The sequence below is a fragment of the Phaethon lepturus genome, unplaced genomic scaffold (assembly GCF_000687285.1).
Source record: "Phaethon lepturus isolate BGI_N335 unplaced genomic scaffold, ASM68728v1 scaffold55084, whole genome shotgun sequence".
NCBI lineage: Eukaryota > Metazoa > Chordata > Aves > Phaethontiformes > Phaethontidae > Phaethon > Phaethon lepturus.
The window spans coordinates 1,188-27,781 of NW_010535143.1; the positions used below are offsets into that span (position 1 = coordinate 1,188).

At 42.6% G+C, this 26,594-nt stretch overlaps 1 protein-coding gene across 2 annotated transcripts; it reads right to left on the reverse strand.

The window, feature by feature from the left end:
- Positions 1–5,347: 5,347 nt before the first annotated feature.
- Positions 5,348–23,870, reverse strand: LOC104619719 (mothers against decapentaplegic homolog 3). 2 transcript variants are annotated; one of them, XM_010285702.1, is made up of 8 exons: positions 23,681–23,870; positions 22,687–22,821; positions 21,923–21,997; positions 20,059–20,109; positions 13,223–13,435; positions 11,693–11,830; positions 9,169–9,313; positions 5,348–5,675 (listed from the first exon to the last, which is right to left on the reverse strand). In XM_010285702.1, the coding sequence occupies exons 1-8, from the start codon at positions 23,763–23,765 to the stop codon at positions 5,552–5,554; spliced, it is 966 nt and encodes a 321-aa protein (XP_010284004.1). In that variant the 5' UTR covers positions 23,766–23,870; the 3' UTR covers positions 5,348–5,551. The 2 variants fall into 2 exon arrangements, with proteins under 2 accessions (XP_010284004.1, XP_010284005.1); XM_010285703.1 differs by having other exon boundaries at positions 21,923–21,995; positions 22,682–22,821; positions 23,681–23,867.
- Between the last annotated feature and the right edge of the window lie 2,724 nt (positions 23,871–26,594).

Below are 26,594 nucleotides of genomic sequence, written 5' to 3' on the forward strand. Positions count from 1 at the left end.
AGAGAAGTCACGTTCTTCGGTAAGGTAACACATTGACTGGATGAACGCTACCGAGCTAGACCAGAACTTGTGCCGTTCCGAAAGCGTTAACGCCTTATCCCCAAGGCACCGCGGACTGCAGACCCCACGCGTGCCCATCCACCTGCCTTCCTCTGCTCTGCAGGGGTGAACAAATGCGCGGCCAAAGCCATGACTTCAGCGTGGGACTTCAAAAAAGGCACAATTCCTCAGCGTGGAGGCATCAGAGGTATTTTAGGGTCTGCCTCGTGACAAGACACTGAGGACAAAGCAGTAAATACGCCACTGCCACTCCTACGCTTCCGATAAGGGAGTTTCCCAATTCCCAGCCCTAAGGTGAAAGTACAGCTGTGGTTTAGCATACCGGGCAAAGAGAGACTGTTTAGCTATGTCTGACTTTTCCAGCAATCCGACAATAAATCCTTTGAGCCACAGTGCTCCTCTTCTACTAGCCTTTGAATCCCATTAGTTAAAAGAACTAGGTGCAATTTTTTTACATCTGGCTTTAAATTCTTCAACAAAACTGTCCAAGCTGTAAAAAGAATGAAGATCTTACCTGGAACTGAGATCTCGTGCGAATTACTGGGAACAACCTTCATTATATGTACCCAAAGATGCTGCTGTCTGAATTCTCTGTGGTTTCAAAACGCCAAATGCTTTCAGTTTCTGTCCTTCAGTATATCTTTGCAATATCCTTATTTTCTCATGAGCCTCAGTTTTGAAATCAAAGTTTATTAAAATGTCAAAAATAGAACTTACAGTTTCACATATGAAATAAGAGGGCATACATAGTACAGGCCTTTAGTAACAAAATAGGTGAATAATGCTTAACAAGCTAAAGCAAGTAGGTGACATCACCGGTCATTAACATACAAGCTCGGGTTAAAAAAATCTAAACACTAATGCAAACATGCTCATACATATCTATGGAAGGGGAATAGTTCGGTCTAGCATGAGGAAAGTAGGCTGCCTCCATTGGGAGAGTGAACGGGATGCATCTCAGCAGCAGAGACTGGTGCGGACTCCTCCAGTATCCGCGTACCGGAGGACGTGTAAGATGAACCAAAACGTTTCTGGAGTCATGTGTTATCGTCTTTTTAAAGCCTCATAAATTTGAAAAGACCTGAAGAGCACAACTCCAGGGCCCATCTGGGAACCTGACTTGTTGCTTCAAGGAGAGCAACACTTGTTTTCAAGGAGAAAACAGCAACTCGAGCAAAGGCTCCTGCTGGAGAAGTCCTGATTCGGTTCTGTTTGCCAGGGTTTGTTGCTCAGTTCTGAGGGGAGACTCTCGTTCTCACATCAGTAACTGCCTAATTTCTAGCAATCACGAGAAAGGAACATAGGAAAGATTTAATACTCTGAATCCTTAATTGCCCTTTCTGTTAAAAATTAAATATTTGATTCATCTGAATATTCAAGAAAGACAACATAAATACAAAAGCATGTACATAATAAAAAACATATACTGAATTTCTTAACCATACCGCTCAATCAGCTACTTTATAGTGACTAATTATTTCTCATTCTAGCTTACCAGCTTATTTGTGAAATTCCATTCACCAGTACCTTAGAGGACTAGGAAAGCTCACAGATGCTTTGTCCTATGGCTGAAGTCCTTCACTGAGCTGTGTTCTTCTTGCTCCTTGCGCTTTTTCCAGTTAGTAAGTAGCACAAGGCACGGATGTCAGTACTTGCTGCTTGAGATGGAGTCCTGAATATTCATCACCCTGCAAAGGAGTCCTCTGCGTGGGTCAAAGTGTGTTGATCTTTAAGGGGAGAGGAAACTAATCTGTTTAACTCTTTCTCAGAGGCTACCCCCCAGCCTTTTCATGGCGCGTATGGGTAGCCAGAGCTTTGGGGACATCTGTTATGATTAGATTTCTCCATCTTTGTTCGTATGCATGCCGATTCCTGGCAATTAAATCAAATGGACAGCACTGGATTACTTCTAAGACAAGCTTAACACAAAATACAAACTGCAATTCAGTTCAATACATTAATATTAATAATAAAAAAAAAAAATCACCACAGTCATTTAAAACCACAAGGCCAACAATATCATCTGCCAGCAGCCAGGCCCTTGTGTATGGCTACACCAATTAAAAAGAGTCAAAGTTCCTGCTAGTGACTCTCTACTAGTAACAAAAATGTATGAAATCCTGGAAAAACTAGCCAAGACTACCATTAAATGAGAAGATATTCCAGTACAGATATGTAATCTAAGCTAGGGCATGGTTGATTGCATACATTTGTGCTACATATCAAAGCTACTTTAATAAAGTTTTAGAAAAAAAGTAAAAACAAGAAGAAGCCATGTGCACCTCTGGGGCACCGCTGCCTGCAATAATCTACAGCCGAACGCCGCCTCTTCCCTTTCGTTAGTGTCCACACGAACGGCGCGATTAAGCACGTTTCAGCTCTGATGGGGGAGTTCGCTTTCATCTGTATGATCCACATCAACTGTGCAACATCAAAGGAAGCTCGGCCGCAACGCCCCTTGGATCACACCCCTTCCCCAACCTTCATCTTTTCATTTGTTGCATGGTACAGGACTTTCCATTTGACTTTATAAGGCAACTTTAGAAACCGTAAAGCTTTTATGAATTAGTGAGAAGGCAAACAAAGGGGAGGAGAGGAAATTAATACTTTAGTGGAGATAATCTTCTCAATTTTAGCTAACTGCACCGCTAGACCAGCTTACATTTTCCATTTGAAGTCATTTTACTTAAGGCATGATGAGGTGAGATTAGCCAAAGTTTTTATGTATCATCTGAATCGTGTTTTTCAAAAGGCATCTCTTAATAACAGCTAGCAATTCGTTATCCTTCATCAAGCAGAAAATAGAAATCTGGGTGATAGTGGAAATCCAGGTCCAATTCTTGGTTTGGCTGAGGCGGCGATTCTGTGTGCAAACTTCATATCAAAGTTAGGGTTTATTCCAGCTTGTAGCCTCTGGGTCAGGCCGGGTTCCTGCACACACCGTCGTGTGTAATGAGCTCTCTGATACTGGAATTTAAGATGTCGTTTTTGTTGCTAATGCACAAGGCACCACAGAGTCCGACTTCCTCCACGATTATGTGGGCAATGAAAAGTTTGTTCGCTAAAATCAGCAAACAGGACTCAGAGAAACTCAGGGAGGAAACTCAGCGTCATTTTACATTGCAGGTTTTTTCCCCCTCTCTCGCTAAAACAGCAAGTCAAATACTTCCACAAAAGTCAGGACAAATTTTTGTTTGCAACTATGTTAGAAGCCTGCATCTGAAAATATATGCCAAATCAATCCACAATGACAGACAGACCTACTTTTGAAGTGGCTAGAAAATAACTATTTTATACAGATGCTCTTATTGCACAAGTCCATGCAATCAGAGATTTAACTAAAATCAGACACATTGCAAAAACTAAAATAAAATTTAAAAATCCTAGAAAACCTCCAGCACTACGATACAAGCCGTGTTGCACAGTGAAAGCTCCAGTCAAAATTCTGCAAGAGGATATTCAAAAGTGCCTGTATCGTTCAGGAGCACATCCACCACCGAAAGTCATCTTCAGAATTTAAATTTCATATACAAAAAATGTCCTTTCTTGTTTCTGGAAGAAAACTCCCTTCTAAAGCATCCTTTCATTTGCCTGGTAAAACAAACACCAGCAATGAGCCTTTCAGATCAGCTGTTCCTGTGTCCACCGAACAAGGGGCACCTCGTACCCGGTCTTGCCGATGCCTCAGGTCCAAAAGTGTTGGGTTTTTTGCAAACCAAGCGGTGGGGTTGATAAACAGAGCGGTCTCAAAGGAGCAAGCACATCAGAAAAGCCTCTCTCTATAGACAGGCGGGTACATGGAAATTCCCAGTAAGTGTTTGTAAGGACATTACAAGTCGGTGCCCCATCGTGGGACCAGGGTGCTCTGAAGCTGCAAACCTCAACCTGGCACGCAGGAAAACTTCCGCCGAACTCGGTGGGGCCGCTCGCGTTCGCATCTGGGATCACAGAAGTTTGCGGGACTAAAGCCTTAACACAGACCATTGTAGGGGCCATCCGAGTCTGTCCTTCCCAGAGCCAGATCTAGCTTGCGCGTTTGTCTTTTGCATAGGAAAAAGGAAGAAAAAAAGATTTCCATAGGAAACTGATTATCACTTTCTCCCCTCCCCCTTCTAATATTTTAGCACAAATGCGTACGATATGCAGATATAAAGAAACAGATAATTGGATAGCACTGACAAAGTTATGAGACTTATTTGGCAAATTTGAACGATAAAAACAAGTGCTAAGAGTTTTTTTCCAGTTGTGGAAGTTGTTTGCCATGACAGTTGCTGCAGGGAAAAAAAAAAACATTAAACAGTCTGGAGCATGTATGTTTAAAATGAACTCTTTATAATACAAGTAAATACACACTCTCCCAATTTCTCCAGGCAAAAACACATCTCAGAGCATTTTAATCAGCTGAAGTACGTTTGAAACAGAGGGCTTTTGTGTCTGAGATGTCCTGGTTCATGCGCAGTCACGTGTGACAGCATGGGATAACCTATTAAATTGCATATTCTGAAAATGGCAGCAAGGGCCTGTTCAATTCCATCACTAGAGCAGACCTGGACACTGAATTCACTAAGCCCCTAAGACTTCAGAAGTGGCAGATACCATTCAACATACTGAGAAAATAGAATACAAACTCTCTGTAGTTAATGCAAATAGACTGCACAATAACGAAGGCTTAACTTATCCAGCCAGAGCTCCCCACACGACAAATGTCCGTCTGTGAGCAGCTCAAGTCAAAAGTCGCTGCAGCAATATCAGAAGGAGCCTTAAGTTTGGCCTTTTGCTTCACATCAATCCAGTCTGAGACCCATCAGGGTGTCAGCTGCATCCCTCAGGCATGAAGCGAGACTCTGCCTCCTTCTTAGCAGTCCAGCATGGGAAATTCATTCCTTTTGGGATCCTTACTGGGGGAATTAGTTCTTGTGTGTGCTTTAAATGCTTCCTTTTCCCCCTCCTGCTGCAATCCCAGGGAGGACAGGCGTGGATCAGGTGGATGGCGACAGGAATGCATCAGCAAGAGTCGTCCCAAAGTCCCACGGTTATCTGGCTTTTCAGAGGTGCTGCATGACACGAGCCTGGAGTTGTGTGAGGCAAATGGAAAGTTTCCTCCCAGCCATCGGTGGCTCCTGTGTGCTCACGACAGCACGGAGCGAGCGGCCAGACAGGCACCACGCGGCTGGAGGCAGAGCACTGGCTTCTCTCCGCTGAAACAAAGTCCGTTTTTTTATCATGATGAACTTCAGCTTCAAATTCTAACTGCAATGGCCCAGAGCATTGTAGCCAAAGTGCTAACAGTTTCAGTGGAAGTGGCTTACATGGATATTTAGTTTAAACAAAACAAATAAATCCCACTTTTTTTTTAAAGCAGATTTTTTTTTCCTCATCACTTCAGGAACTGGGAATTTGTTTACTATGCAGTATGCATTTTGCTAAGGGTTAAGCCAATTCCATTTTCCAGAGTCTTAGTTCCCCCCACCCATCCCCAGGAGGTGTTTCCTTAGGAGACACTGGAACAACGAATACTGGGGGAGCCCATCTGTGTAAGGACCTTGTCCAGCCACTGCAAAGGACCGTTCAGATGCAGTTCAATCCAGCAGGGAGTACTGGTCACAGTCTGCCGCCTACAAGAAAGAAGGGGGTTGGGGGGGGAGAGAAGAAAAGAAAGAACATAAATGTGACTTAGAAAACTTTACAAATGTGAAAAAGTTTTACAGCTACTGAAGCATTCTTTCCTGCTTAGACAATAGTCTTGCGTGTGGGGCCAAAGGAATGTCTCTCTCCTTTATAAGACTCTTTTGGCCTATGCTACCAACTTCTTTCAAAACCCCTACCTTTTCTTTTTACATTTCTTATGATGCCAAAGGAGAAAGTCACTATATAACCTATTTACTACTCAGATTCCTGAAAACAGGCAGCATCTGACTCCCTGAGGAAAAGCAAAGGTGTTTATCTACGCAATGCTCTTCAGTTTTCTTTTGCAGACCTTACCTCTCCTAACTAGATAGCAATGTAAGCAGTTTACTAAATATGTTAAATTTCTCTGTCTATAAGACCCAGATACTCTCTTTCACCATATCTTTAGGCTTTAGTGGGACATGGAAGTGATGGGGAGAGGTCACCCCTCAGCCATTCAGATCCTCCTGCAGCCCATGGAGCCCTCTCCCCTCATGCGGCCAGAGCTGCCGCGGAGCATCCTTTTCGCAGAGCTTGGGAGGATGCGCTGGCGGTTTGAAGCCTACACTACACGTGTTGTGTATGGGGCACTCCAGCAGATTTGCATTTGATCAGCTGCCTCAAAACAAGCAGAAATGCTGCGGAGTGTAAAAAGTTGCAAAACCTATCAGGAAAACAGAAAGATGGTATTAAACCACGTGTTTTAAAAATCCCTCAAGAGTTGGTGGCTGTGGCCAGAGAGTAGAGAGGGGTATGCCTTGCTGGGTCAGCGCACACCGAGCTTTTACCTTCCCCTGCCATAAAACACCTTCCCCCTCTCCTCTCTGCCTCTCCGTTATTCTCCCTGAGGCCAGACTCCATGGGGTGTTTCCAGATGGTAAAGAAGGAAGAGATGGGGAGGAAAGGAAGGGAAGGGAGGCCCGGGCACAGGGCAAGGGGCTCTCCCTCCTCTGCCGAGGGATGGCAGGAGTCTTGTCCCAGGCAGAGAGGCAGGACAGCTGCTGTGGAGGAGGAGGATTACGAAGAGAGAGAAATAGCCTGGAAACAGCCTTGTTTTACACCCTCATTTCCCACAGAAGCTGTCCTTGGAATCTGTGGGAGAGAGAAGACAAAGCCTGCGGGGGCCCAGGGAGAAGCTGCTGCTCAAAAGGGGACCCTTCCCGAAGGGATAGTCCCTCTGCTCCGCGGGGCCACCCTTGCGCTCCCAACGCCATCCCTGGCCCTTTGCCGCAGGGTGGAGGAGCGGGGCTCTGGGGTACGGATCCGCAAGGCTTTGGCCAAGGGCTGCAACCCATTCTGCTGATGAATCTGTGTCTCTCATCCTTTGAACTGAAAATGGAAGCCTGTCCCTGGAGGCACCCCACCCATTCCCGGCTCGGGCGCGGCTGACGGGAGCTGGCAGGCCAGGCGATGCCCCGGAGTGGGCGCAGGGGCAGGGCTTGTCCTGTACAGCGGCTTCGTGGTAAGTGTTTTGCATTAAAGGGTGTCTCGTGAACTGTTTGGGGGAGGACTGCAGGGCAGGGAGAGCAGAGCACCTGTCACTCTGTCAGCTTCGGACAAGCATACAAACCTCTCAGGTCCCAGAAAAAAAATAAAGTCTTATTTTGCAATTTACACAGAGCATTCCCCTTTGCTGTCTGCGACCAGCCTAATGCTGTGCAGTCCAACAACTGTCCCAGCAATGCCGTACAGAAAACCACTACCTGTGGGGCTGCCCCGCTTCCGCCCTGTGCAAATCCATCACGGCAAACTTCCTTCTGCCTTCCCACCCAGACAACCACCACATCGGCTCCAGCCTTTCAGGCAGGCGAACCCTCAAAGCTCTCCATGCCTTCAGCTTGTTCCACCGGGCTCTCGCCAGACAGAGGAGAACCTCTGTATCACGGGCTGCTTATGCAATTGGCTTCTCCCCTGCTCCCCTCCACCAAATCCCTGGCACACAAGAGCACTAAACACCCCACCAATTAGCCTGCTCAAAAGGCTAAGCAGCTGAACCAGAAATCACTGGAACGGTGCTCTGGATGCAGCTCCCGCAGTAACGTTCCCATATACGAATCAGCTCAACAAATAAACGTGCTCTGACAAAGGCAATCAGATGTAGTATTTTGTGGCAAGGAAATGAAGGAGCGAGAGCGCAGCTTCGGCCCGGTCAGCGTGCGCGTAGGGTTTCACTGACTACAATACTCTAATGAGATAGTTGACTTTCCGTAAGTCATGCTCATCTGGATTTCATTACGAGCTGTGGCTGCGAGCCAAGGGCTGAAATGCTCTGGCCCGGGTGCAGGACAATTTCAAAACAAAATGGACTCCAAACATCTGGAGAAATGAAGAAAGTGGGAGAGCAATGTGCCGGGCGCAGGCTCCAGCTGATACTATGGCATCTCCCCCGTCTGCTGCAGGCAGCTGTGCAAGGGGAGCATCGGCAGACAGCCTCGCTGCTCCGGGAGGCAGGCACTGCCCCCAGATTTTCAAATAAGGCCACAGATTTAAAGGGTACACAGTCAAGTAAGTATTTAAAAATCACATTTGGCTTAAATCCTTGCCAGCTTTCTCTCTCATAAAACAACATTCATTTTCCAATGAACTTTGTCTCCCCTACTTACGCTATTAAACACTGATTTCGCTCCCTCTCCTACTTAGGGTCGTTTGCTTGCTAACGCAGTGGAGCGGCAGCCGCACAGGGGATGGAGCAGTTCGTCCCTCACATGGTCTCCACTGTCCCCGTGTTGTCAGAATAACCACATCATTGATCCCAAACATCAGACCCTACTGCATCTCCTTTTTTATCTTCAATATTCACTGGGAAAAACAGTAACCCTGTGTCTCCCATTGCCTCTAGTCACATTTAAGCAATTGCCTTATGACAAGTACTAAGGAAAGGATGAGGAGATTTAACTATAATTTTGCAGCAACTCTAACAGTTCTTCCAAATATAAATTTTCAAGCCAATCTGCTTTTATTTTAATCCCATTAGTCCCTGATAAAAGCATCGAACCTAACCCGTATCTCTTAGGAAGCACTCACACAGATCCTGTCCTGATAACAATGTAGTCGTAAGACACTCAAACTATCAAATATACTTTTTTTTTTCCTTAAAATTAGATCTAATAGTTCCCACACAGGCCATCTGGATTTATCTACTGTGCTCAGGTAAAGCTCTTGGTTTTACAAGAGTCAACACTGTGACGAAATACACGCAGTCATCCAGGTATATCACACGGTGTATTTTTTACACAACTAGGATGGGAAAAACAAAAGACGAGATCAACACATTCTCAAGAACTACAACCTACCTGCGTTAGTGAAGAGACACTGTGCTAATTCCCCCCATCTTAAAAGCTGAGTAAAGAAGCTTTGCAGAACACTGTCCTAGGCTGTGCAGTACAGGAGTGGCAATGGCAAGCACAAGCATACCGCAAAGTTTCATTCGAAAGGCCTGACCTGTATTCTGCTCCCCATCCCTTGACAAAGCTCATTCGAATTGTGCACATCCTGGTCAGCTGATACACAGCTTCGAAGCCCTGATTTACAGACTGAGCCAAGAGAGCGGCAAATTCCTGGTTGTTAAAAATCTTCAAGTTACATCCTGTGAAAAAAAAAGAACATGACAAGAACAAGGCATTAGCTTAACTAGATTAAGAAATCCATTTCTTTCTGAGGATGGAAAGAAACTCAAGGCTGCTTTCCCACATCCTCAGAGCAGGTGATACTATACACAGATTATCTAAACACAGCATTTCACAAAAAGGAATCAAGGTTGCCACATTTCCACAGCTCATATGCTGAAAAGGAAGCAAACCATGTTACAGGACAGAGAACGATGAATGCCAGTGCCCACACAGCAGATTGCGATCTGCGAGACCAGACTTGGGATCCTTATGTGGAACCTCCTTCTATCTCCTTTATAATCATTCCCCTCATACTGTAATTTAAAAGCCTATCTATGACTGTAACACTTACCAACAGCAGTCGCTACGGGGCCTGAAAGAAAGGAATGTACAGGCTGAAAACAGGAACTCACTGGTGTTGGATTTACAGTGTCTGTCAGTAAAAGTAATGGAGAAGTTCTAAAGCGAAACCACTCTGGCAAGCCAGAAACCAGTTATCAGGTTAAAAAGGCTCGTGGCAGAGCTGATTCTGCTATAATCCTCTCTTAAATTTAACTATCATGTGCCAAAGAACTTTCCTTATAAACTGGAATTTCCCCCCAATGTTTAGTCCCAGCTAAAAGACTGAGAACTACTTATTCAACTGTTTTTAGGTGATAAAGGTGAAAGTAACAACAGCATTCATAGTTTAAATAAATAAATAAATAGATACACAACTCTTAACAAGAGGTGTTGCTATGCTTACTTTCTCCCAGATAACCATAAACAAGTTAAACTCTGAAACTTGGCATGCAACTAATGCTCATTTGGGATTACATATGGGCCAAATCTGAAAAACCACCATTTGGACTGTGATGAATTGTATTTTGCTAAAATCACTTCTGAGCCTACTCTCTTGGGCTGGACTCATACTGTCATCTGTTTTGGGTCGAACTGTGTATACCAAAGCATAACCGCATGCAACAGCTCAGCAGCTGCAGAAACAACTGCTCATTTTTGTGACCATAAAAGAGCACAGCCCAAGAGCCGTGTATCTTACAGAGAGTTTGAAGGGAAGCTCTGTCAGGCATATTGCAGTCTAAGGGTGGGGAGAAATAAGAAGGGTGAGAGCACCAGGGCCAGGCTGAGCACAGAGGAAGAGCGATGGCAAGGAGAGAAAAAACTTGATCAGGATCAGACTGCCAAGCTGTTCAGACTTCAGGACTGGATGGGAACGGGTCTTTCCACAACTGTGCCTGGGAGGAGCGGGTACGACTTGATCTTTTCAACAAGAGGATGAAGAAATTGCTTCAAACCCAGCAAAGATTTGAAGATGAGTCTGAGAAGGCGGCCAAAGATTGTGGCAGAAGTGGGGAGAGTTGGAGTCCAAAAAATGTGCCTTAGATGAATCTACAGCGGAAATGTGGGTTGTTTATGTCTTCAGATGTTGATTCCAGCCAGGGCGGACTCTTGTGATGTGGCTGGAGACTTAAGTCATGTTTGCAACACTGGCAGCTGCTTCCTAAGCATCTGAGAAAGGAAACCCGTTAAGATGGGCCAGAACTTGCAGTGTATGGATCTCTTAAAAGAAAGACAATCTTTATTCAAATATTTATAAATAAAAAAAGTTTGTTTTTTAAATATAGATGTACTTTTAACTGTAAAAAAATTCAGCTTTTGTAAGCCTAGCTGAGAAGCTAAATTCCCTTTCGAATGGCATCCTCTTATCCTAGCTCTTACGTGTATATAACAAAAAAAGTGTTTTCTTCTTAGATAGAATAAATTCTCCTGTAATCTTTCAGCATACTTTAGACATATGTTTGCTGTAACCAGAACAACAAGGTGTCTGCAGATGTGATTTCCCTAGAATAAAACCAATTCACAAAGCAAGGGGAAAGTTTTAGTACAGAACAGAAAAAAGTAACAATTTAATTCTTTTATGGACGAATCTAAATTAAGAAAAATTTCTTACTTTATATTCTTTTACTTAAAGGTACAAACAGAATTCTAAACATGACTATCAGATAATTACCGTAATGGACTGATAAAACACTGCACAGAACAAGTGGCAGAGTTTGCTCTTAGTTCTGCTTTGATCCTGAAGAACTGTTTCTTCCTACTTGTATGAATGGAGTGCAAACAATTGTTGAGCATACATAGTAGCCTCCTTTATCAGTACCTTCATCCTTCATGCTATAAAAAATGCCCTGCTCAAGTTGTGAGGTTGCTTATAATAGGGTAAAAGTTTCTGATTATTGTCAGGAAGGGAGGACAGCAAATCCATGCCTACCTTGACACAGAGCTCGCTTTCCATAGCAAGTCCCTGTTTGCAAAAGGTGAAGCTTGTGTAAGATCACAGATAGGGAGTACTTCCTTACCTGGTGGAATCTTGCAAACTGTCGCTGGGTGCCAGCCGTAGCGTTGGTTGCAGTTGGGAGACTGGACAAAAATGGCACTGTCACTAAGGCACTCAGCAAACACCTCGCCGCCAATGTAGTAGAGTCTTACTCCTCTTCCTAGAAAACACATGGCACAGTTTTGGTTTAGCTTAGAGCATTCATCTGCAAAATCTGCAAGAAGAGCTGGTAAAGACGTAGATAACCTCTGCATGAGAGAGCTCTAAAAAAGCAGCTAAACTATGAATGATGGAAAATGAAAACCACCTCTTTTGGCCCACTGGGTAAGCCCATTAGGGAGCAATAAACTTGCTCTGTGAGTGACTTAAGCTGAGGAAGGCAGGAGGACCAATTTATAGAGTCAGAATTGCACTCTCCGGCCTCATTGTCAATCACAGCCTGGAGTGCATAAATTTACCACCTCTCAGCCTGCTTACTCCAAACATACATGCCTCTGATATTTTCCATATGGATGTTCTACCAGTTAACATATGGTTTTCAAACTTTTCTGAAAGTCATCACAGCTGGATACAACTGTTTGTTTATTTACTTAGTGATTTGGAATTAAATTATACAACATTTTCAAATCATTGCCTTTTGCGTGAGATTACACTGTATACAAGGACAAGCATACATTTCCTGTAAGAGTTCACAGAAATTATTAAAATCTCAGTTAGTAAAGAAACAAATTTCAGGAATACATCTTTGTTGCTCAAATAAACATTTGCTGTGGTCTTACATTCCTAGTTGAATATCTTGCTTTCATTCTTCCATAGAGCATAAAGAGCCCGCTCAATTTAAAGACTTATTTCTGAATCTTGGTGGGTTTTTTATGGTTGGGTTTTTTTTGGTGCTAGAAATCATTTTAGAAACAAGTAAGGAAAGATCCTCCCGTATGAAAGTTTACTGTTCAGGAAAGGATATAAAGGGGATCAAAATTAGGACAAAAAGCATGTTCTTTTTTGATAGAAGTCAACACAAACACAGCAAAGCATAAGAACTTTTGCCTTTTATTAAAATTGCATAAATCTGGGATATTCTATTTAGTGCAAGCTTAACTGAAAACAAAAAATTGAATGTTACCCTGTAGTGTAAGCAGGAAAAGTGGAAATTGAGATGAAAATCAAGAAACTAAATTCCCATTTATAAAAGAGCAGTCAACTAGAAAAAAAAAATAGTGCAGGAGGGAGCAGGAATACACAAAATTACCACTAATATCCATCCAAATATAGTTCAGAAGAGTGTGCGTAAAAGCTTAAATTCTGTCTCCGTCTATTACATGCAGCAATCTTAGTGTTCCTCAGTGCATTTTTTAATCATACTTTTGCGAAAAAATACAGTTAGTGTTCGTTTATGGCAGATTAGCCTGCTGAAACACCACGGATATTCAAACATTGCAGTGTTCTAAAACTGACCAAGCTGCATGCTGATTAGGTAAATAAAAAGCTCCACATGTAGGTCTCCACCTTCCACGTTGAAAGACACTGATGAAAACAAGGAAATAGAAATTACCAATGTGTCGTCTTGTGAGTTCCACTGCCGCATTTCTGTTCACATTAGACAGTAAACCAAGGCAGAAGCGTTCAGAATTAGATGGGTCAGTGAAACCATCCACAGTCATAGAGGGCTGGGAGGCATGGAAGGTCTCTCCCACTCGCTGGTTGAGTTCATAGTAGGATATCGAGCACCAGAAAGCTGGCTCGCAGTATGTAACAGGCTGCAGATCTGCACAAAATAAAAAGCAAAATGAGTCACAGGCCCTCAGGAGGACTAAGGGAGATGAAAAAGAGCAACCATTTTGAAATATTGTTCTGCTTCATTCCTTGGGCTCACTTTAACCATCAAGCTTTAATTACTTGACAGATTTTAATGGACCGCAGCTAGAAAGTTACATCACCCCTGAAGCCTTTGGCACATGGAACAATCACAAATAGTCAAAGATATTAGTCACTTAGCAAGTGGGGTCTCACTTAACTATCTTCATACTTGGAGAAAACTTTAAAAATAAACCTAGCTGTATTATGAAATGTGGGATCACTGTAGTAGCCAGTACCCTAAAAAGAGAAAAGAAGAGGAAGAAGCAGAAAACCTTAGAAAGAGTAGACCACAAACCTGCTTTCAATAACACAGGTGTCCAGAACACTAATGCTGTGCACTTACACCAAGTAGCCAGCAAGTCCAGCTTTCATTCTTACTGACTCTGTTATGATGTCTCTGGCACTGATGAAACCAGTAGAGTTGTCTGCAATATGCACCGAATTGTATGTAACACTGGCATCAAAGTAATTTAAAAATTAGATCCTTTCTTCCAGTCCATTTGATCTCAAATTTTCAAAAGAAAATCCCCAATAGATGATGACACATCTCTTTTATTTGGGTTATGGTTTGATTCAGCCTGTGGACCAAAGCGAAAGGACCGAAGTTCATGAGCAGGCTGAGGCAGCCTCAGAAGACAATACTTCATACGCATGAAAGGTGGGACATTCAAATGGCATCGAATGATTTAACTGCTCCCACTGAAGCCAATGAGATTTCTACAGAGGAAGGCACTAGTCAAATATTCTTGGAAATACTGCACTAGATTGTGCCCAGTCCTGCTGTAAGCCAAGAATCTGCTGAGCAGAGGAAGTAGAAAGCAGACCGAGCTAATTGATAAGTGCTCTATTCTCCACATGCAATGCAAGAAATAAAAGCAAAAGAAGAATTCCCTCCAGTCCTCCTCTCAATTTATCACTTCATCCCCACTGAAATGGTGCTTGAAAGCAGAACAGCGCAGCTTCCCATCTGGCCAAACAGTTAACATCAAGCAGCAAAACGCAGTTTTTTCTGTGGGCTTTCCCATCTCTTGCTCCTGCAAGGCTTAGGTGAATCTGAGACTTAAGAGATCAGCTCCAAAAAATGAAAAACAGGTTTTTACCATCCCAGCCTCCTCTCATGCTAAAGAGAGTGTCTCTACAGAGGTTTCAGAGTCATTTCTCATCTGGTACCTGCTGTTACTCCATAACTTTCAGAAACAAGTTGGGGCAGCCTGGCTTTAGCCAAAAGACATGCTGGTTTCCTCTCCGTTACTGCAGTGTACGAGTTCCCAAAGTAGCTAATAATCGAAAAAAACCTTTGGTTTCTGCTTTGTTACAGGCTTTGCTGACAGCAAATAAGAACTGAATAAAAGTGCGTCTGGGGAACTCTCTAATCCTGAGCAGATCTTCAAAGTCTGTGAATTTCGAAGCTTATTCCCATTCCCAGCTTCTTTCACAATCTCTTTCCTTAATAATATCATGTGAAAGAAAAATGCTCTATTACAAGCAAAGCCCAATGTTCCTGCTCTCCTATAAGAGATGTTATATGTTATATCTCTTATACGTTACACCCATAAGAGAAAAAGCCTATCCTCCTCTTACGGAAAAGGACATAGTGCTCCAAGCGAAAGCTAAGAGAAGGCAGCTCAACAGAACCGGGGTCACTACGGCAATTTAAGAGATCTGGTAAGCATACTGCCTTTTCTTCACATTTTAACCAATTTTATAGCTTAAAGCAAGCCCCTCCCCTGACATGCACAGATGATACCGAACACATCCAGGAGTCACAGAAGTTTACTGTCTCTGCCTTTTTCTCTTACATGACACATTTGGTTGTCCCACTGGACATTGCCACATCAGGCATATTTCTCCAGTAGCAGCCTCATTTCATCAGTTAGCAGTTGTGGCCTGCAGCACTAATCCGTGCACATCACATCTGCCTCAGGGCCTCACACGACTCCAGCGCAATTTGTATAGAGGGACAGCAAATACCAGCACTAATCAGGCTCTTTAAGGTGTGTCCACCCACTTAGAAAACAGACCGTGTTCCACACGACTGTGCTCTTATTCCACAGCGAGTGCCTTTCTAATTGAAAGGCTGCTCAGCTCCAGAAAAACCAAATCAAGTTTTGTTGCTCCTTAAGTAATGCCCTCAGGTTGGCACTATTCAAGTTACAAACACAACGAAGCCTGTATTGCTCTCTATGGTTTCATGGTCCTTTCCTTCAGAAACCACCTCCGCTTGGTTGCGACTCAAGGGAACTGTGGATTCCCCACAGAAGGATCTACGGAAATTTTATTTCCGGCTTATTTGCAACTTCAGGAAAGACACAAACCAACAAATCCTATTTTGAAGAAAAACTTGTCTCTAAAAATTGCAACCAAACTTTTAACGATGCTGCTTTCTCCTATGATTTGTGGTCTGAGGCTTCAGCCTAAGCTGTCATGGGATGGGCAAGTTTCCTCTTGTGTTAGAGCTGCCCTGAATATTAATTTTCAATTTATGGATTTACTGTTTGGGGGAAAGTAAGAGAATGTAGCTCTGCTACAGCCAAAGAATCCTGAGGGGGTACACAATCAACTAAAACATGATGCATTAAAACCAAGCAAATCCTGCCTGAATCATCTCCATACAAGCTCAGCTGGGACACACTACAGCTCTGCTTTCACAAGTGTCCACCGAGTACTGGGATGCTACCCATACTGCATCTTCCCTACAAGATGAAAGTACTATCTGTTCAGCTGCAGAGGAAAAAAAATCTGCTGGCTGCTTTGCACGCTCTACAATGTGTGCTCCAAGCGTAAGAGCGGTCATTATCCTACTTGCAGTTAATGTATTTGATACGCAATGTATATCAGAAGTGACTGATATATGTTATCCCACCGTCTTAGTCACAGCCACGTTAATTCTAACTCCCTCCTCAAAAACGTTAAAAGAAATAGGTGTGCACGCTCCCTTCCCCTCTGTACTTTGAGAAGGGCTGTCTTTTTCACTGCTTTGGGAAATAGAGTTTCAACATAAAGAGTAACAGAGGCTTATGTGACTGATGGATTTGACCATAGGGTATGTGCTTATTTCACTTACAGCTTTTGCGTCAAGTCTTTTGGGGGGGGAAAACACTGACAATGGTTTTCCTGTACACTAAGGGACTGCCTCACTCCAAAATAACAATATGCACGCAACCTCAGGCCTGGCCCTTGGCCAGCGTAAACTCCCTGACTTCATTCTGAATGTCCACATAATGCTGGCAACAATCCTTTCATTTTGGTTATTTTCTGTATTTTCTCCAGTTCATATTTCAGTAATACAGAAGAGATCATCGGATATCTATAACTTCCATTTAACGCTTATGTTTGACAACTGAAAATTTGACGACCAAAAGGTTGGACCAAAACTAGAATGCTACCACTTCAAACGCACAAGCTGAAAGGAAAAAAAAAAAACCAAACCAAACCCCAGTATGTTACACCTTGCAACACTTTTGTGCCTGTGAATGGAAAGATGAAACTCTGTGAGTTCCTTCAACCCCCTATTACAGCCTTAGGGCTTTATGCTGAAATGCATACCTTGCACCTCAAACCAACCCAGCTTCTATTGTCTTAGCTGGTTTGCCTCATGCTAATTTATTGCCTTCGTAATTCTCCGGAATATGGCCGTGGGATTTAAGTCCAAAGTTCAGCTTACACGAAGTAAACTGTCTTAAAAGCTTCAGGTAGTTCTGGTCAAATAAATGGACATCAATACTGTGACATTATTTTCTTAATGGCAAAACTCCAAAAACCTACTGCACTCTGCTGCCGAGAGCTTGCTGATAATTTTCCTCATTGCACACTGTTGTGTTTTTTTTAATTTCTATTCAATTTTCTTAGCAGACACACAGAGAAAGCCTGACTAAACTTCTGCTGATCAAAGTACAGCCCTAGACACTGGAGTGTTCTGCTTATCCACAGAATTATATAGCACAGCAAAAGCAGGAGCACTGCGGGTCACCAGCCACCAACTAACTTCTGTCTAACTGGAGAAGAGACCCTGCAAAGCTGAGAAAAAGTTCTGCTCTCACGGCCTGTGCAACCCCTTTCTGGGCTGCTGGAGTTTCCACCTACACTGCTATAAGCAGCTCCTCACTTTAGATGTGTGGTCAACAAGGTACCGATGATGACAGTTTTGTCATTTGACAGTTTTAAGAGTTGCTCAGCTACATGCCATTTCATTTATTGTTTTGTAGCTTCCTCACATGCAAAAATCTACAATAAAATTTTTTAAAGGGACAAGAAGTTCTTAATTTGTGGAAGCTCTTGCCTAAGAGCAATACATATTTGTTTTGCAAAACTTAAAGGTATCTTTTAATGTTGGTAAGTTAAAATGCTTTTCTGATGTCTGCTCCTTAGACTACAAAGAGATTCCATGTGGTTAACCCAGCTTCGCCTGCTCCTACTTAGTTTTTGTCACCAGACAGCACATTAGACATCTGACAGGCCCATCAGCAGAGCAGCATGTGTTAATAACCAGTGTCCTTGTTAGAAAGGATATGCATTGGGGCCTCTTTCCTAGAAACTCCTTTCTTCCTTATGTAAGGCAGATGCCACAGTCAACTTGCCAGGTTGGTTTTGTTACATGTAATTGGCTTTTTATTTTTAGGTTGAAAAAAAAATGCTAGAAATTCTCATCAATTCCTGGCAACACACTGGAGCATAATGGATTCAAACAAAAAAGAAAAAAAGGAAATAAAAATGTCAGCCATGTATTCTCTTCTTAGGCTTTAATAGTTAAAGCAAATAAAAATTTAGAGGCACTGTGGCAACATATTCCATGGTTTGGGGAAAAAAAAAGGCAAAAAAAAAAAAAGAAGAGAAAAGAAACCCTCCCTTCAACAGCCCCAAGATATCCACAAGTCAGCCAATGACTAACAAATTTTGGAGTAGTGTCAAAGTACCCTGTGCCAGGATTAAAAGCATATGTCAACTTTACAGCTATGGTTATTTGAGAGTAATCTCAAGTGGCCGCTGTCTGCTGGCTTAATGAACATTTAGAGAACTGATCCTGCAGCTAGCCAGAGCTATGAGTGCTTTTTATGACAGACCATTGAGAGCAGTTTCAAATAGCGTAAGAGCTCAAACTGATGAAGATCAGACCTTTTACGTCTATAGGTATGCAAATAAAGGGCATAGCCATTTGAGAAGATAACAGGTTCAGAGACAGCCACAAAACCTCTAGTAATATTTCAAAGGTAAAGGCTCTGTTCAACTGCTATTCCTTCTTCAGCTTTCCTCCTGTTTACTGTCTACAGGTTATGGAGTGAATCAGTGACATCAGTGGTCTAGTATAGCACTTAGGGCTGGATTATCCTCCTGGTGCGCAGGATGGAGTTAGGTGGGGGAAAGATAACTCAAGACTGCAGCATAACTTGAGTTTGCTTGAAGATTTTTCTTCTGTGATTCTGTGAAGAAAACCAACTGGCTGGTCAGTCAGAAAAATCCTGCAGTGCATGTGCGGTTTGTGCATCTTACCTACAACATTCCTCCAGGCTTGTTTAAGCATAAGACCCCACAAGCACCTCTGGTGTCAACTAAGGTTGAGGTCCTGAGGTCATGAGGTCGATAATATCTGCACATCTCCATACGCTAGCGTTCCTGCCCTCTCTCAATTTATTTGGACTCTCCAACCGCACACCAACCAGCTAGCCTCCTCCACTTTGCTCTGCTCGGACCATGCTCACTTACACACCCTGGGCCATCAGTTGTTCCAGTGGTTTAGGGCACTGGGATGTGAGGGCTCCGGGCTGCTTTGTCCCTATGCGGTCTAGGGATGCCCCTCAGCACTCGTCGTTTTGTTCAGAGTCCCCAGCCACTGCCACTCAAACCCTCAAGGCCATGCCTATTTGTGCCATGTAACTGCACAACTTGCTCTGCTGGGGACGTGGGTTTGCTCCTGAGCTGGGTTTACATGAGGATGAAATTCATTTGCTGCCCTTCAATCAAGTAGATGATTGCCTGAGCTGACGAAGCAGCGCAGGCAAATCTGTTGCTTTGAACCTCAGCCCCCTGCCCATGATATGAGGATAGCACCATTTGCCCTGTAATGAATATAACACCAAGTTAATAAATACTAAAATAATTGCAAGACACTGTGGTATATTGTAAGAGAGACCAGTAAGCACTACAAATTTACAAATTAACTTTCCAGGAGACAAAAATTTAACCTTAATCTGTGTCCTTTAAAAATATAAGCACACAAAACCACCAGCAAAACAGATGGACACGTTCCTTGCAAACTCATGTAGTGAAACAAGTGTATTTTTGCTGCAGCCCTTCACTCATTCTTTCTGCTATGTGTCTGCTAACATTTCTTGTTTATTTAACTCTCTGATATAAATTCAGGTTTCTTTATTTCATATGGAGTTACTATGAATCACTGTTATCACAGGATTAGCGGAAAGGAACATCAACAGTGCTCACAACCTCATCGAAAGTGCGCAACCTCAAGAAATATCGTCATTAAAATGTCACTATCTTGACTCTAATTACACACAGTTCTCAAGATCACATGCTTACCCAGATTATTGTGTGCTGGAGACATAGGGTTTGGCGATAAGTTTGGAGAACCTGAAAATCAAGACATTATTATTAGTATGGCATCTGCACAAGGAAAAACACTTGCACAAAATCTTCGGTGCTGCCCAGGCTTGTTGGAGGGATAACCCACTTCTCACTTAAGTCTCATTTAGTGACACCAGCAGCTTCTCTGATTTTGATTACTGTTTACATGAACTTCCAAAAGCTATCACTTGTATCAACTTGCTACATCTGCAATACTGCTAAGGGTCTTCATAATGCATTCACTTAAGCTTAACCCATTAAATTTCAAAACTGAGCATGCAGTTGTCTGTTTTACTTTCACTTGCGGTTATCACAACTCCAGGTACCATCATGACAGTTACAGTCAAACCGAATTAGCTGGGCATTTAAAGAGCTTAATTTTACATTGCTAGGCACAAAACGTCCTTGTAACAGCCAAAACCATACCACTTTGTATCAACAAATCTTACTGGTTTTGGGACAACGGAGTATTGGATCAAACTACACAGAACTGACCAAGCAACTGTCAGAATTTTATCCCAAATCATTCCAATTTGGTCCACAAATTCTGTACATATGTTTCAAATATCTGCACTCGGCTGTCCAGAGCAATTTCCACAGTCTCTGGATGCCATGTGGATGCAGACAAATGGTGCAGCCCATTTTTTCTTTTACTCTCACACTGAGTTTGGCTGGTTTCTTTAAAATTTGTTTTTCTATAAAGAGAGAAGCCCATGACTTCTGAAGAAAGGGATACAGCATTTGAATATAAATTGGGTATTTATAGCATCTTCCAGACCAATCCTATTCCAGTCCACTTTCCAAAAAGCCATACATACATTCCATGTCAACCACATTACCAATAATTGTATGCACTAAAATAGATTGTGTCAATGGGCTTATGCTTGATGTAGACAAACAAACCCACACTGCCTTCCTCCATCTGTATAACTGCGGTGAAAGACTGCAAATCAGTCATCCCTCTTTTAGCATCCCACGTATGCTCCATGGCTGAAGACATGCACAGAAACCAAGATATTTGTGTGCAGTATTTGCATTAATTAGGTTTTGTATGTCTGTCTATCTGTAAGTGCCAGGTATAGCGCTCTTGTAAAGCGTCAACCCTTCTAACCAAGGATGTGTTTTTGCTTTTCAAGCAAACATTTTACAAATTTGGAGTCTGATACAGTGATTCTTACAAGCAGTGACACCACTGAGATCAGTAAGATGCCTTAAACAGTCATTCCCAGAAAGATGAGACCTGCAGATTTAATTTTAAAGTCTTGATACAGGTTAGCATGAACACTAAGGCTGCTCATTCTAAACCTAGTTTTCTTGGCAATGAGAGAGAACCCAGACTCTCAACTCTCTTTGGGATATATCCGCTAAATGATACACCCATTTAAAAACAAATCTGCTAGTGGTCATTTCAAATATAGTTAAACTGGACATTTAAGTATGTAAACAACAAAGCAATCAGAAAAATGCATCTACAGGAAAGTGCCAGCTACGTGGAAAATTTTCATGTGCATGCAGATGCGTGGACACAAACACAGCACAAACTATCGTCCTTAGAGGTGTGTCCACTGTTTCAGGCTCCTGCTTAGTAGTATCTAATGATGGATGTTGGGGAGAACAGAAGCATGCTGTACCTTTCATCAGCAGCTCTGAAACATATAGCCCTGTGCTTTACATGAGATGTCAGGCTACATTTACACTCCTACAGAGATAAAACACCTCAAACTGCTATCTGATCTTCAGTGCCTCAAAGAAAAACTTTTTTTAAAAGAGTCTCTGATATGACCTGGAAAGCTGCAGCAAACGGCAAAAGATGACTTACCTGCATCCATGCTGGGGTTCATCTGGTGGTCACTAGTTTCTCCATCCTCACTCAAATAGCCTGGAGGAGGTGTCTCTAGAGGCATAAAATGATCATACTGTCATTCCAACTGGATGCAAAGTGTGGATTTTAGACACAAAACCACTTTGTTATTCACAAAGAGCTAAATTTCTTTATTACTTTTCTTCCTCGAGCTGCTGAAAGGAGGAGCTGGCACAACCAGGATGACAGTCATAGCATATTTGTGAATAACAGAGGAGAGAGGAAACAAAAAAATCTGGATTTTCAGTCCCATAAAACTTTAAGCCATGTAGACAGTTTTCTGTCCACATATTTTTCCTTTCCTGGTGTGCAGCTGCATAGCTTGTCCATGCAAATAAGGTGTAAATTGCTTGTAAAAGAGATACATAAACAGAAGAGCTCAATTCCATCAGAAATGTAAAGAGTCTTACTCAAATTAAAATGGCTGAATTTCATTCAAATCTAAACTTGCTAATGGAGCATTCAGCTTTAGATTTCACAGTAAACTGTATGTACTACTGAAGGGAAGAGGTGAGTTTAAAGAAAATAAGCCAAACCAAACTATAAACAGCACTGTTGTGTGTCTACATTTACAGCTTTCATCTATTTTTACGTAGGTTCCCACTCCTTAGCTTCAGAGTAACAACGGAAAGAAAGACTTTCCACCCTGGCATACAGAGACATGATTTACTGTGCAATATGAGCCTTTTCCCTCCGCTCGCTGCATGGAAGATATACGGTACCTGGAATGTAGTTGCTCTGTGGCTCGATACCTGCTGGGAAGTTAGTGTTCTCTGGAATAGAATGACTATAATCGTCTAACGGCGGGAACTCAGCTGGGATCTCTGTGTGCCGAGGCACCAGCACTGGAGGTAACACTGCACAAATGGAAAGGGAAAAAATAGATCAGCTTTAAAACAAAATGACTGAAACCCTAGAAAATGAAGAGAAACCAGTTTGGAGTAACACCCTTAGATACCTCCAACACCAAAGTTGCTAATTAAGGGACACAATTTGATACTTGCTTCTGAAATAACAGCAGCAGTTAAAGATGCTATTCTTAACATATCTCGGCTGGGGATGCGATACCCGCTTATCTGAACACACCTAGTCTGTCTGCCCCTTCTAAGGCAAACAAACGGGTCTTCTTGAAAAACCATTTAAGAGAAGTTATACCACATGATTCAAAAGGAATAAATTTCACATAAAATGAAATGGCAAGGTATGATTAGCGTAAACATCCAGACTGATTCTGCAGATTTGTGCTGACACGCAGCAGAAGTATCTGCGGTTCCAGAGGAAAGTCTCTTTCAGAGGCAGGGGAAGACTTCAGAACAGGAAGTTCAGTTGTGCTGAGAGCTATTCTTAGATCTACTTCAACTTAACAGTAAGTTTAGCCTTAATACTAACAATCAGGGATGCAGAAAATGCTGTCATAGTTCATGCTTGTACCCACTATGTGTGTGAATTTTTTACACACACGCAATGCCACATTAGGAATCTGGCAACAATGCAACCTGCTCAACTTGGATTTTTTCGATTTAAAATGGTATTTTCCCCCTGAGTGCGGATTCATAAATTATTCTACTGCATACAGTAAGCGATTATCATCAATAATAGATACACTTTGGTTTTAAAACCCTACGCCTGCTGCTTTATTCAATTTTGAAATGCACTTATAAATCCCTTTTGCTGGTACCAAGACACTGAGGTATCCACACACAGGGCCAGCAGTACCTGGGGTTTCCACTCTTTGGTAATGATACGGATTCACACAGACTTCATCCTTCTTCATGTTAAAGGCATACTCGCACATCTCCATGGCACGCAGCTCATGGTGGCTATGAAGGTCTGGCCACCGCCACAGCCGGCAGTAGATCACATGGGGAAGACCTTTCCTGTGAGATACTTGCAGCCGGCCATCTAGTGACCTGCAGTCAGAACATAAAGATGATAGCAATTTAGACTGGCATTAATGCATGTGTAGTACTGACCACATCCCATCAAACGCTACACAGAGGAACCCGACGTGAAGACTGCAGACTTCAAAAAAAAACATGGGCTGCCCAGCCAACTCAGGATCCTGACACAATCCCAAAAGGTGCTAGTCACCAAAACCTGCTGAGACAGTGCCGCAAGGAGGCATTCCGGTCCCCGTCTTCAGGCCAAGTAGTTATCACTGAAAACTGTAAAACGTTCGGTTCATGTAACAACCCTGCTCTGGATTTATTAATTTTCTGAAAAGAGGTTAATTTGGAGGCAGAGACAAGAGCTACAGCAAGTAAGAATACACCAGTTTAGTGGTACTTCTTAAGCATTTATGTGTGTCCTAATGAGCAGGCCACTTGCACAGCTCTCAACGATTTATGCTGTGCATGTAAAAGTATTACATCTTAAAATACATGCTAATAAAACTGGACTTTTAAAATACAGGGAGACATGAATTTCCATTGTGACAAAATCACCCAAAATTGATATATAATATTGACCTTTCCTTTAAACAGTGTTCACGAATGTTACTAACAAGCAAGGCTTCCAGTTTCATTTTCCAAATTGCAGCTTGAAAGCAAAAAAGAGTTTTTTTCAGCATTGCTTGCTTTTGTTTTTACATTTAGCCCATGCCTCCTCCAACTCATTTTTCACCTAAAATAGCCTGTTCCTAGCAAACCGTGCTGGGAAGCAAGACAAGCGTGTTCAAATCCTCTCCAGGAGAGGAAAGAGTTGGAGCAGGGTCTCCTCCATCCTGAATGAGGGCTCCACTCCCTGAGCCACTAAACGGGAACCGTCCCCAGGCACTTTCTTTGAAGTCTAACCCTTCATTTCCCTTGCTTTTCTTAATGACTGAAATGAAACACTTCAGGGGTTTGGTGAAATGAAATATTTCTATTTTTTAATTTGTCAAGGAAAGAAAAAAAAGTTTGAAATTTTACTCGGAATTACTTCCCTTGGTTCTTTGTGTTGGCAGCCAATCTAGAAAAACAAAACAAAACCAAACCAAAACACACAAACAATTATTCAAGCAGTGGTTGTGCTAGCCTTGGCTGCCCTAAGAGAGTTTTCCCAAAAGCTTCTCTGGCAGAGCTTGGTAACACGCACACCTCTTGTAAACACTGCTACAACAATGAGGAAGGCAAAATGCAACCAATTCAAGCTATTACTGACAAGCACTTTATTTAGGGGAGCAGGAAAACATGTCATATAACTGTTATGTATGAAGTATATAAGGGGTCTATGCCATCACTGAGGGACTTGCTGGTACAAGTTACAAAACATCTAAAACCTGCAAGTATATTACAGCCCTGAAAAATGCACAACGCCCACAGTTATTATTTATAGTATGTGTTTCTTCATATTGTGCCTGTTATTTATGGGTCATGCATTCTCTTCAGACTTCATTCTTCAGACTGCTCTGTGATGGGGTGACCAACCAGCTGAGTATCTGGCACGTTTTCCAACTGTGTTTTTATGCCAAGCTGCTTCTGATGACAGGAAAGCAGAAATTGGTCTTCCCAGGTGGAAGACTCACAAGGAGGGCACCAGTGTCTAGAACTGATCTTCTGTGGAAGATGAGAATCTTGGTATTTATTTCAGTGGGGCCAAGACTTGACTTACGTGACCCCAAAACTTGTCAGTTTGGAAAAAGTATTAAAAAAATATATACCAAAATTGTGAAAATACTCACTAAATTTAACAAAAAGAGAGTAGGCTGAAACAAGAAACAAAATAGGACTGCTTTTCTGTTCCCCTTTCAAACATCTTTGCCTACTTAGAAGGATATCTTGCATCTAAGTCAGAGTAAACGAGAAAAAAGAAGACTCGGAGAGATTTTTCCAAGTACCCTTCAGGAGACAAAACTTTGGCAAGTGTAATTACTGTTCCCAGTCACCATCAGCAGGTGGACATCACAGCAGCACAGACAGATTTGGGCTGAGGTTAGCAGTCGAGATGGGGGGACTAACACAAAGTGTGTATGACTTTGGGATTACTTGCAAGGATGGGTCTCCCTACACTTCCCAGGACAGAATAAACCCTTTATACCTACAACAAACTTCCCAGTCAGCTGGAGGGTAAAGTGCACTTCTTCCCATCACCCCAGGGCTCTTGGTAAAAGCTATGAAGTCTTTCAAAAGATGAGCCAGTACACCCACATGCCTGACTCACTCTGAATGCAGTGGCTCCTGCCACCCAGGTTAATAGAGACCTTCTGCTGACAAAGTTCTCGCAGGAGACTGTGGAGAGAGACACCAAGTCACTCTTGTCCGAGCAGTCCCCAAATCCTGAACAGCTTCAGTGGTTATCTAAAGCAAAAACAGCCTAAACCCATAACAGCTCTCAACCACTAAAATTACAGCTACTCATTTTTGTTAGCAGAGACTGCACACTGAGGAAAATGCATTGTGCTTGCTATCTACCGCTGCTCACGGCATGAATGCTGTCTATAAAGGCAGAAGAGATGGACATCTCTACAATCTTATCTAAAGAGACTTTCAAAAATGACAGAGCCATATGTTTTATTTTCAAATATAAGAACCTCCCCTTCTCCCCTCTCCCCCCAATAAGAAGATAAGGTAAAAGAAATTACATTTCCCCAAAGCCCCGGGGGCTAATTACATTTTTATGATTGTGAAATCTCTCCTCATGCTCTCTGTTA

Coding starts and splice junctions, on each gene's coding strand:
- LOC104619719 (XM_010285703.1), bottom strand. CDS start 23,765: ATGGAGATGTGCGAGTATGCCTTTAACATGAAGAAGGATGAAGTCTGT. Junction 21,996..22,681: donor GCAACTACATTCCAGGTACC/GTATATCTTCCA, acceptor ATGCCTCTAGAG/ACACCTCCTCCAGGCTATTT. Junction 9,314..11,692: donor AGTTTGCAAGATTCCACCAG/GTAAGGAAGTAC, acceptor TTTTTTTCACAG/GATGTAACTTGAAGATTTTT.